The sequence below is a fragment of the Odontesthes bonariensis genome, chromosome 10 (genome assembly GCF_027942865.1).
Source record: "Odontesthes bonariensis isolate fOdoBon6 chromosome 10, fOdoBon6.hap1, whole genome shotgun sequence".
Lineage (NCBI taxonomy): Eukaryota > Metazoa > Chordata > Actinopteri > Atheriniformes > Atherinopsidae > Odontesthes > Odontesthes bonariensis.
This window is the reverse complement of record NC_134515.1, coordinates 16,146,930-16,159,548: the sequence shown is the minus strand read 5'-3', so window position 1 is coordinate 16,159,548 and position 12,619 is coordinate 16,146,930. Positions and strand designations below refer to the sequence as shown.

The 12,619-nt window shown below is 40.1% G+C and overlaps 1 protein-coding gene across 2 annotated transcripts in view; it reads left to right on the top strand.

The window, feature by feature from the left end:
* LOC142390772 (TOX high mobility group box family member 2-like) overlaps positions 1-12,619 on the top strand; it is a 77,667-nt gene that overhangs the window by 26,415 nt on the left and 38,633 nt on the right. Inside the window, exons 2-3 of one of the 2 annotated variants that reach the window (XM_075476479.1) lie at positions 3,584-3,676; positions 12,484-12,543. In XM_075476479.1, coding sequence (XP_075332594.1) covers positions 3,584-3,676; positions 12,484-12,543 — 153 coding nt within the window. The remainder of the gene's footprint in view (positions 1-3,583; positions 3,677-12,483; positions 12,544-12,619) is intronic. The other variant, XM_075476480.1, reaches the window with a different exon arrangement.

Sequence of the window (12,619 nt, the reverse complement as noted above, 5' to 3'; positions counted from 1 at the left end):
TATTTTCATCTATTATATACAGCCGATATGAAAGCCTCATTGTCCCCAAAGGGCCATTTAAGAACATGGCACAGTGCAAAGGTGAGAAAAACTTGGAAGTGTTGCAGGCTGCAAACAGATTCTCTTGGTTCTTTTGGTCTGTCAGTCTTTTATAAGTGTCAGTCTATCTCATGTTCTCAGTAGCTGCTGTCCTTCACTTTCAAACATTAAGCTCATTGTGTGGATTTGAGATCCAACCCAGTGGCAGTAACAGGAACATGTTGCTCCAACAGCCTTGTTACACTTAAAAGTCTTTAATTTTCTCTGCCACCATACCACGTTACAGGCCAAATCTTTCCTACTTCTCTTATCGGTACAGTAGCTGTTTGACTCTCCTCCTCTCCCCTCCATTCTCTCTCAGTCTTCTTCAGCACAAGGCTATGACATTCAGGGAATGTGATGTGATGTATTGTAGTGAATAATGTATTCTGCAAGGATTGTACAGAGCGCGTAGAGCAGATGGCAGCAGGTTGATCTTTGTGTGTGTGTGTGTGTGGTGCGTGTGTGTTTAATGATGACAGTGTGTATATGCATAAATGTGTTCGAGCTCGTGTTTGTGCGCGCGCCCGTGTGCATGCGTTCACCCATTATGGGGGAGGGGAGGGAGGAGAAGAAGGTAGGGGAGGGAGAGTGGGGGTTGGTTTTCTATGTGTGTCTATGTGAGCCTCCTTTGTGAGATAAAACATGCAAATGGTGGATTATTTTAATGCAGTTTTTTCTAGAGCCTCAAGCCTTAATCCCTAAAGCAGTTGAAATGAAAATAGTGTATGTTTTCTTTCAAACTCTCTCCCTTCCTTATTCCATGTTTTTTTAAATTTCTTTTTATATTCCCTGATAGGAATTTGCAACTACCAGCTGTCGAGGAATGGGATCCTCTGCACTTAAATTTCCCCTTGGTGTAGTTACAGCCAAAGACTGATGATTACAACTGAATAGCGTGGAATTGACTAAAGCTAGTCATGCCACAGCTGCTCCGTTATGCATTAGAAGTAGCAACATTTTTTGATTGAGTGGTGATAAAAATGTCAAATTTAAGAATAGAGTTCAGTGCTCAGCTAGTCACTTTGAGTGGACTACAGATGTAAAATATGCGCATTTATAAACACTAGCTGAAGCATACTCACATGTATGAATGGAAAAGCCCAAAAGAATAGACACAAAATTGCAACTGGTGCAAACTGCATGACAGATGCCTGGCAACTGGCCTGCAATACTGCTACAGTGTGCTTCAGAGCAAAAGTCCAGGACGTTGTTATTGCCTTTTATCAATTAATCACTGTTCTCTGTGTGAGGGTTTTCCTGAAATACGAAGGCTGATTCAGAGCTTATGAAACAAGCAGTAGTAAGCTTGACATGGCGGTTTCTCTCATATCAGGGACAGTGAGCATAATTGAGTAAATGTGTTTAAGTATTTGAGCGAGCTGATTCAGCCTCTCTGGGATGGTTGATATTGTAGAGTGTAGCCTGAGGCAATTCATTAGTGGTAAATAATTGAGAGGCTCGGATCGTGCTAAGGTGAAATGCCTGTTATTATTTTATAGAGTTTGTGTTCTTAGGGCTCTTCAATTTAAGACTATTAAAAATGCACAAGCCTTCCAACAAATTACTCACTCGAAAGATTCACAATGGGTGCTAATGACTAGCCATTCGTCTTCCATTGTTTTCAAGCTCTATGAGAGTGTTTTGCCTCACCATTATCAATTCCATTTTTGCTTTTGGTAATTCTCATTTATTTTATGAAGGCTATTACTTTATTTTCATGATTTTTTCTCATTCCATTTGAGGTAATAAGGACTCTTCATCCACAACAGAATGCATGCATTTCATTAGAAAATATTGAGAATTACATAGAGAAAAAAAAAGGTTTGAAAGGTCTGAGCTGAAATGGTAGCATCCTGTCTCTCCTCTGCTCTGAATGAGTGTATTCGAGCTCTCAACCAGGCGTGCAGCAGACCTTTAAGTAGCGACAACCAAGTCTTAAATTCAACAATCTTGGTCTTAGGATGTCTCATTGGCAAACAAAGAAATTTGGTCTGATGTCAGTGTTCCCTGCACCTGTATATTTGTCATCATATGGGCTCATGCAAATCCCTTTGTTTAGATTAAATTGCATTCATCAAAGTTTTAACTGCCGATAGGTTTTCTAAGGCTTGCCTCTAAACCACAGTTTTTTTTTCTTGTGTCTGTGCCATTAATTTTAGTCTGTGCATACTTCAGCGCAGATGGACTCATATCTCTTAAAAGTTTTCACCTTTACATGTTGGTTTTCCGGTGATGCAACTTAAAGGCCAATGAGGTTTTTCTCAACGACTTATACACCCACTCTCCACCACGTGACAACCAAGAAATGGGGGAGAATCTGAAGGTCTAATTGGTTATTCGCAGCACTCTGCTTTATAATAGCATGATGTTTTTAGTCTGTGGTCTGTGGTGTGGGCATAAGACGTGCTCGTTTTTATTTACTCAACAATTATGTAGCCATTGGTAAAGATTATAAAACTTGTGGTTGGACAGTTTTTTTTTTTGGTCATTCTAGCTTTAGGAAGGACAGTTGTGCTTGAGGCTTCACCAAATTTTTCAGTTTGGTTCATGAGCTTTACAGCGACATTTTGGAAACACACTCATGTCCACACAGGGTGAATCTTAAAAGCTGGGGATGTCACAACACCAAAACATTAGTAGTCAGTTTTAATAAAACTGGGTTTAAACAATTCTTTAAACTTTGTTTTCGTTTCAGAGGTTAGAGGAGAGCCAGTATATCCAGTCCATGCTCTACATTTACAGTTTTGGTATTGACATAGTCCCAAAGTATCTGCTCTTATAAAGCATCTTCTATTAATCAATCAATCTAATGAATTTCATTTAGTTTTAGAGATGAGATTCCCTGATACCACTATTGTACAGAGGAGGACTTATTTTGATTCTGGTAACAACATGACTTTTAGGATTTTATTTTCAATTGAATGCAAATTTAACTGTAAGCGTATTTCAGTAAAATACCAGATAATATGCTCCTGATTACATTAGCCGAGGTCTGAGATCAGATTTATTATTGAATAATTATCAGGTTACTCTTAACAGTTGCTGATATGCAAACTATTGTTATGTGCTGTATATAAGGTGCATGGACCCTGACCCTTGATGATTCTTTGATCCCCTCGACTCAGTGCCAGCATTCAGCCCCACCCTTTTGTGTATAATTCGCTTGTCAGTGTGCATAAGAAAGTAGGGAGGGGGGCACGGAAAGTAGGCGTGTTCTGGGGTGGATGGGATGTCAGCTCATTAACCTCCATTCTTTCCCTAGCCGGGGTGCTGCATACAGTCGCTGTGTAAGTCTTGTGTAATTACTCCTCCCCCTGCACGTATTTGCTCGGAATAAATGGAGAGCAGAGCAACCGGAGAATGGGAAAATGAGGGATAGGTTCTTTACAAATACCCTGCTTGTACCTTGCAAACTAAAGCCCCCCCCTCCCATCTCGTTTCCTTCCCTACTTTTGTCCCCTCTTTCTCTTCCTTTACCTGCTTTCTGTCTCTCTAACCACAGGCCCGGTACAGTGTGGGTGAACGAGGGGTTAGGCTCCACACTGCACCCCCTTCAGGCATCAATCCATCTAGGAAAAGACTACCCACTGCTGTGGTGAGATACAGTAGCCAAGCCCCAATTTCTGAAACTTTCTCTTGAGGAATTTTAGAGGTTCCAAAACGAGTATGACTGGATTTGGGATGTAATTACCCTCAATGGTCAAATTTTTTATGAATGAAGCACAGCCTAATAAGTCGTACCAGCCTCACCAGGTACAACTCACCACAGCCTCAGTCTCAGATATGTCAGACTCTGCGGCATTCAAGTTGAATGTATGAACCTTTGCGCTCAATAATTCACAGGAACCGTCAACAACTCTGCCATAAGGCTTAAACCCTTGCAGAACAACCACAAAAATGTTCAGAACCATGGACGCTTAATCAGATTCTCAAAACATCCCCACATTGTTAAAGGCGTTTGATTCGAAGAAGCTAGCGAAAGCAAAGTGTAGGTAGCCAATGCACACAGCCAGCCACAATACAGTGGCCTCTGCTGTCTTTCATTTAAGATAGTGTCGTATACTGAAGAAGTCTCATATACCGCTGTTTATTTGTTTTTAATCAGATATTTTTTGCACTGAAATGCTCTGTTTAATAACTGTGGCTACTTTGAAAAAAAGGTCAAGTAACCTGTTGTAGTTTTGAAGTTAATTAATAGCAAATATTTCATAGAGAATCCAGTTCAATTTTCAATTAAAGAAAGTTTACACTGATATTTGTGTTTTCACCAGGTCAAAAAATTCCAACAAAAAGCAGCTGACAGTCAGTTTAGGCCTAGAAAACACATGGAAGTCCTTACAACAACACACATATAGAGACTGTCCTTGTTTTCTACAAGAAAGTGTTATACATTAAAAAAATGTCCTTACTCTTTTATCACAACACAAAGCTAATATCATTTGGATTTGTATGTAAAGCTTGTCCTTTTTACAGAAATTAACAGATGATATCACAATGTTCGTAATTGCAGGAACATGTGTGAAAACATTCAAAGGTGTGAAAAACACCTCTGTTGTTCTTACAGCCAGGCTGCACTGTGTGGGCATCCATATAGGTTTTTTTAATCTGAAAGTTGGAAGATACTTTTACATCAGATCTTGACCATCTTTTTGATTCAGTGATTCTAAAATGAGCACATTGGAAAGTTATTTTAGCTGATGCTAATTAAGCATCTCATATAACACATACTGTTGATCCTTTTTCAAATAGATTTCAGAATAAGGTGTTTAATACAATCTCCAGTTAATGTCATACCTTTTGTTAAAACTAAAAGTGTTATCACTTGGCCTGTTGGATACACAGGTCATATAATTGATAATACTGAAACATATTATTACATAAAATGATATACACTATTTAGTAAACTAGAAAAGTGTTTTGTGTTACCTTCTGAACATTATGTTACTTGTACTATAATTACCTGCTATTTGAAAGTGAACACATCACAACCTATTTATCAGCAGTATTTGTTCTGTTTCGCGCTTTATGTCCATGATATGTTGACATCCATGGAAATTGAATGATGGATTTACTTTTCCCGTAATTATTTCTTTCAGCCACAGTAAAAACAGTCCAACTTCAGCCCTTTTTTTGTTCTTCTCCCTTTGCTCTTTCATACTTTATTCTATGCAGACCTAAGAGAGCAGTAGATTGCAATAAGATAACCAATTATATGCTAGAGGAAACCAGGCTTCTTTTTTTTCCTGCTGCAGTTATCTGATGTTGCGGTGAGCAGAGGCAAAGGGCTGGGGTAATGTGACATTCACTCTACCCTTTATCTTCTCTCATCACTGTTTACCCCAGTCAGTTAAAAGTGGCTTGCGCTCTGCATCCTCTCTTGAAACCTCATCGACAGACACTCATGCAGAGACATCAACGTACTGTGCAGATACAATTTTGTACAATCCTCAAGATTCACACATATGCATTTTCACTCCAAAGTGTAAGTGTCAGGTAGACTTGTTGGATATTTGCTTTCCCAGTAGTAGCACCCATTTTGTTAAGTATAGCTCGAGCTGAAACTAGCTGTTAATCGCTTGCTATACTATTGAAGCTGATAAAGTGTTTCCCGGCACAGGTTAGCAGACAGACCGTTGAAGGACACCGAAGCAGGATGAGGGAGGCCAAGTGGGTGGCACTTCAGTCTGACATATTCTTTTGTTCGACCTTTGCACATGTGCTCACACATGGTTGTGATCTCTTTTGCACTCTGCTCCTATTACTGCGCAGACAGACTGATGAGACTGACGATACACAATCAAATGTGTGGTGACACCTCTTTGAATCGAAGCGACCGTGCTTCCACCAACTAGTCAATCGGCAGAGAGCTTCAGCTGAAAACCTGTAATAACAAAAAAAAAAAAGCTGAAAACACAACACTGTGTTCTAACCGTTCTTTATCCATGCTTCATAAACCGATTCACTTGTTGATGAAGTGTGGTTGCTTCATCTTAAGGAGGTGTGAACTTGTTTGATTGTGTGTCAGTGTCAACTGTGTTTGCAAAGACAAAAATTGGCGTTAATTTGAAATCATTATGGTTCACATTATAAAGTTCAATATTCATGTTGCTTTTGACTTTTATTATTCTGTTGTCCTCTGACTCTTTATAGAACCCCTTAACTGATGGAAAGTAAATAATGTAGGATAGCTTTTTCTTGTTTATTTCATGGGCTGTTCGGGAATTTCGTGCTAATGCATGTATTTGGAAAAACACACACAAACACCAAAAAATAAGTGAACTGAGCTCTCTTTAACTCATTTGAGTGAAACTGCAGCGTCAGGTGGCATTTCTGTCTGTTCAAGACTTTGAACAGCCCGATACACAGAGTCAAATGATCTGGTTGTTTTATTTATAATGTTTATTCTATCCACCTTAAGTTACAAGAATGGACCGCTAAAGAAACCCTGAGACACAATGAGAAAACCTGTACATATAATTGTCTCTGGAAAACATTGACAACGCGTTTAATATCAAACGCTATGACTCAAACAATCACAGACTCGGTGGGTTTGTAAACCATAAGTAGTGTCGTTTCCAGATGTCTTTGGATTGATATGGCATTTACATGGTTTTCTCTTTTGTTTGGTCTTGCGTGTCTGCAACTTGAACAAAAAAAGCGTGACATTTTAAATATATCAAAAGTAGAAAATGAAATCAGAAAATCTCATCATACTCTCACGACTATTGACCACAGTGCCGATTAACGGTGTAAACTATCATCCGTTTAGATTTTTATCCTGCTGTGAACCGCTCGTTTACCCAAGTTCATGATGGAAACACAACCTTATTTAGCATCAACCTGCCTGCCCCTCACACCACACCACCTCCCCACACTCTCAATCTCTCTTCCCATCTCTCACTGTCTCTGCTTCTGGCTGTTGGTTCTGTTTTGTGGTTACTCCAGTGTAGCAACAGCAAAGTGGTTGAATGGAGCTTCAACCTGTCTTTTCTCATTGTTGCACATCCCAAGGCGTAGGTAGCGCCAGAAGCAGATGAAACCTATTTCATGATTCTTTTAAAGTTGTTTTTCAGGGGAAATGTGCTGTGAGACCGTGTGTGTTGTTTTTACTGTGTAGCTGATTGACATTGGTGAGCTGATGGATTGCTCTATCACTGAATATAAGGCAGAATGTTCCTTTAACAAAATCAAAAAACAGTTTGTCTTTTAACACTTTTGAAGAAGTCCTTTGAGGAATCCTAACACCAGATACTTTTACTGCTGGCACTAACCCACAGAACAACTAACAAACAGAATCCCATCCTGATCCTTCCAGTATCTGATACATCCACATAAACACAGGCTGGGTTTTGCATATGAAAATGAACCATGCAGCCAATAAAAGCTGGGGATACATAAATTGCTGGATAAAGATCGATGTGACCCTAGTGCTGCTACAGCTGTCTGCACACATGTAGTATGAGTGTAATGTGTTTGTCATATATGTGCATGTAGGATCAAACTCTCACACCCAGGAAGAGGCCCTGTTTCCCTTATCTAACGACAACAGAGCGTGTGTCACCATGGCCACAGGCTGTGCTTTTTATGGGCTTTGTGTGTGTGTGTGTGTGTTTGTGTGTACGTGTATGCCAGGTTCATTGTTTGCCCATATTCATTGTTTGCTTGGGGTGTGGTGCAACACCAGAATTGTTACCGTAGTCTCTCTTCTCTCACTCTTTTACTTTCTATTCTCCTTCCATACAACTCTGAAAACTACCTACTGCAGCCTTTCTTTCTTTCTTTCTTTCTTTCTTTCTTTCTTTCTTTCTTTCTTTCTTTCTTTCTTTCTTTCTTTCTTTCCTTCTGCTTCTCATCCATGTTCTTTTTTTAAGTGTGTGTATTGTGTGTTCATTTGTGTGTCTGCCTCATCCTTTCTGGCTTTGAACCAGCAGTGACAAGTTGGGCAACATCAAAATTCAGTGGCACATTGTCTTAGGTTGAGGTTTGTTGGGTGGTTCCTTCAGCTTAATTGAACAGAGGACTGCGGAGAAAAGAGTGCAATGTGAAAAGAGAAATAAAGAGAAGAGGGGGAAGATGAGAAAGAAGGGTGCTCTAACAGGCATACATATTGCATGAGCCCCCACCACCACACCCATTCTTCACAGAATGGCTGTGTACTGTTCTGGGCTTATTAATTCCGCTCGGTGAGAGAATTATTTTTAGAGACTCTGTGTACTGGCAAAGCCTTTTAAAGTCGCAAGTAGTTCATATTCTGCTTATAGATTTTCTCCTATTAATTGAAAAGTTCAAAAAGTTGATTGAGTTTCTTCTTTGGAGTCATTCTCTTTTAGTTTTTGTTACACTCTAATACAGTCTGTTGGGGCATTCTGATTGAATGTTGACTGGGTAAAACCATTTTTTAATTTTTCTTTTATTTTGTTCTCAGGTACATCTTATCATATCATTCACTACATAGATTACAACCTGGACTACAATTAGTGTGTAAAGTTCTGTCACTATCTAAATAGGTAAGAGCTGTGCTGTCTCAGCTGAAGAAACTGTTAAAGCCTGTCTTCACTGAAATAATCTGCCCTTTCAGATTGTTTCCTAATTCATTTGTTGAATTACTACACTAATGCCTTGAAATATAAACAGTATTTCAGTGTTGATTTAAAGTTTTAATCTGTAAAAACATTTATTATGTCCGTCCTTATAGCACTATGATCTGTGACAACATGTACTGGAGTAAAAGGAGTGATTTGTCAAATGTAGAAAAGAGAAGTAAAAAGTGGCATAAATTATAACGACACAATATGCTTTTAACAGACTAAAGCCTTTACTTAAGTAGAAGTAAAAAATATCCAACAAATGTGGCGGAGCTCTTAATACAGGACTTATATAAGACTTTCAAAAAGGGTTTTGTTAGTATTTTTCAGATATTTAGGTCCAGTTATGTAAGATGTGACAACTATTATTGTAATGTGCTCTGTGGATAAAGTGTTTTCCAGCCTGTAAGATTTTCATTAGTGCAAGGTCATTTTTCTCTCTAATGACTAAATAGTTATGGCATTTCACCGACACACGAGCAGTTGATCTTCAACACCCCCCCTCCCCAGCCCCCTCCACCGTCACCCCCCCACCCCTCCTCCTCATAAACAGATGTTGCCTAGAGGGCTTAGTGAGGGGCTTATATGAATTGTCCATCACTCAAAAACAATCTTCAGTGGAGCCTCCAATCCCGCCATCATCTGTCTCACTGGTGCTCTCCAAGATGAAAAGATTCCAGGGTTGTATTGCACCATTACAAATGTGTAGATATTACATGTTTTTCCTGGATATGCTAGTTAGCATTACTTCCACCTTGTGGCTTCATTATTTTTGAAACGCTCAGCTTTGTCGATGACTGTGCGATGTATGACCTAGTTCTGGGACTCACTCTTTCTCTTTCTCCCTGTCTTTCCACTCTCACTTTTCTTCCTCATTTACTCATCCTGTCTCTCTCTCTCTGTCCCTCTCCACCTCATTTCCCTTTCACACTGAATTTATACTTTTTGTCATTTATTCATTGTCTCTATCCATTTACAGCTACTGCATTCCCTTCATCCTTTCAGCTTGTCTCTTTTCTGCCTCTGTTTGACTGTCATCCTCTTTTTCTCTCATGTATGCATTCTTTATTTCTCAATTTGTCTCTCTTCTCAAACCTATTATTATTTTTCTCTGTTCTCACATCCCCCTCTCCCTCCACCTCTCTCTGCCTCTCAGCCCGTCTTCTCTATGTTTTTATTCCTCTCTACAAGCACCACGTGTGTCACGGAGAGAAACATCGCGAGCAGTGGTCCCCGCTGAACAATTACCATGCAAAGCAATCCAAATAGAGATGTTTGCCGAAAACAACATGTGTGTAATTACTGCTTAATGAGGCCCTTGTCTCAGGCAGAATGCCCAATTAGGCTGCCGATGAGAAAGCAATGCCAAGGCCTGCTGAAGAAAGAGGGAAAAAAAGAGGGAGAAAGAGGGGTAGGATGGGTTATAGCGAAGTAGAAACAGGGAGGTTATAACATGGAGGGAGGTGGGGATGATGAGAACATGAGGATGATGAGTGAAAGTGAACTGAGAGGAGAGAAATAAGCTGAGAGAAAGTGGCACAAGGAGAGAAGGATGGAAAGAAAAGAAGAAAATTAAGTGGAGAAAATGGAGAGATGGGGAACAACAGAAAAAGAGAAAATGATCTCTACAGTATATGTGGAGTAATGGCAGAGCTGGTAGCTTTGAACCAGGGCTAAATTGGCATTTTAAGTGGAAGAGAGGGAAAGTGAAAAGAAGGGCTATCGAGAGAGGAGTAAGAGGAAAGAGCTTTACATTGCAATATATTGGCAGCCATGTTGATGCACAAAATGGCTGACCTTTCGAGGCTGTTCTGGCCTTTTTGGCAATTATTGCATTACAGATCTAAGTGGTGAAAGTGAGCACTATCTCAATTAATGTCTTTATTTAAAGCAGAAATAAACGTCAGGGAGACTTTGCACGTGAGTTTGCAAGATTAGCTATAATGAAAGATCTGGAAGTGTTGCGGGGATAATGGTGGCATTGTTCAGCTACTACACTGTCTTTTCATCCCAGACAGTCTTGTTCTATAAATGCTCTCAGACAGGCTTTACATCACTAGTGAAATCAAAGTGGATTTCAGTGGAATGAAATTGCTCAGTTTGGCAATGACTTTCACATGAGGATCGAAGAGTTTTATGCAGATGTGTCACTATGGTCAACATTACTTTGGCTCTCTTCCTGAGAAACAGTCCCTTATCAGTGGGCTCGTCAGGTGATAGACACTCCCATGCATAATTAAACAAATTAGTGTCTTTATCTACAACATGTAGTGATGAACAATTAGTCCGCATTGAGTTTCACTTGAAAGAAAACAAAGTGCTGCCTTACTGCTTTTGGACTAATCATATAAATGTGAGCCCTAAATGCAGGATACTGTATATAGCTGTTGTCAGTTTCATGTTTCCGTGTGTGGTTGAATGTAAATGTAATCATTAGAATAACCAAGCGAATCCTCACTAGGGCTTCCACGATATGCATCGTTAACCAACCATTGCCCTGAGGCTGACGCTTGTTCCCCGGCCTTTCTTCTGCAATAATGCACAGTAATTTCTCTTTCACACCACTCACATGCTCATCTAGCTACTTTGGCTTTTTCCTGTCTACCAGTGTAGAGATATTAGATTTCCCCCCGAGGAATCCTGCTCATTTCCGTCCATTAGGATACCTATTTAGTCATTGTTCTGAGCAGGTACTCTTGTCATGCATTTGCGTTCTCTTCGTCCAGCGTTTGTTTATCTCTCAAGCCTTTGGTTGTTGTCTCTGTAGTCACAAAGAAGACCATCCTAAACAAAAAACGACCCCCCCCCCCCCCCCCCCCCCCGCATTTTCACATTTGAGGAATTTGACATGGAATGTTGTCAAGTTCGATCATGTTTCTACTGCTGTCAGTGTCTAAGTCTCCTGTGCATTGATATTACAAAAAATGGCCTCAGTCAACAAACAAAAATGTGGCTCCATTTGACATATAGGATGTCTGGGTTTTTATCCTGTCTAGTTCAGGTTTGTTCCATTTGCTGCAAGTGTGTTATGACAAATCTTCATGTCTCTGGATGTCAACGTAGCCATCATCTTGATATGACACAGGTTATGTTATTCAGCTATTTGTGGGGCACAGTCTCATTTCCTCTAAATCTAAAAACAGATCTGTGGTGTTTGTTTATTAATTTATAGCACACTAAAAACTAATCTGACTGAGGAATTGAATGGGGATTTTGCTCTGCTACAAATTAGAAAGTAGAGCTAGAGCATATTGCACATGGTGCTCAACTGGTGACCCCGTGTTGTTTCCCAGCACCTTTGAATCATTTGTTGTTAGTGAGTCCTAACCCCATGTCAAGCAGATTTTTGGCACCTGCAGTAAGTGATCTTTCATTACCTGATTAGCTCAAATATGAAGACGCAGCATGCCCTAAGTATACACAACACAAACGCACACACACACGGTGTATGCACAGCCTTAACGACACTCAGGCCCACACTTTCCAACTGAACACTGATTCACAGATTCATTCACACTCATTCTCTCTCTCAAACACAGCAGAGCCCAAAGGGAAAAGCCCATCTCTCGTCGCTGTGCTCATGTAGCCTAATTACCGGCCCACTGACGAACAGTAATTACCCACGCTGCCATGCCACCACGAGGTTTAACCGAAGTGACAAAGTCATTAGTCTCACACTTGAGGCCACCCGTAAAGAGCTTTTCCTCTTTGTACCACCTCCCCAGACACCCCCCTCCCCCTTCTCCTTTTTAATTTTTTTTTTTCAAAGTTTCTAATGCATAGACTGTTTGTTTATCCTTTCTGTTTCCGTCCACAGTTTGATGCTGACAACATGTACATGAATGACAGTAACCAGGAGTTTCGGTCGCCAAACCAGGTAAGACAGCCCATGTTTTTTCCTATAAACCTCCCAGACTTATATAAATAAATGTCTGCTGCTTTCAGCATTTAAC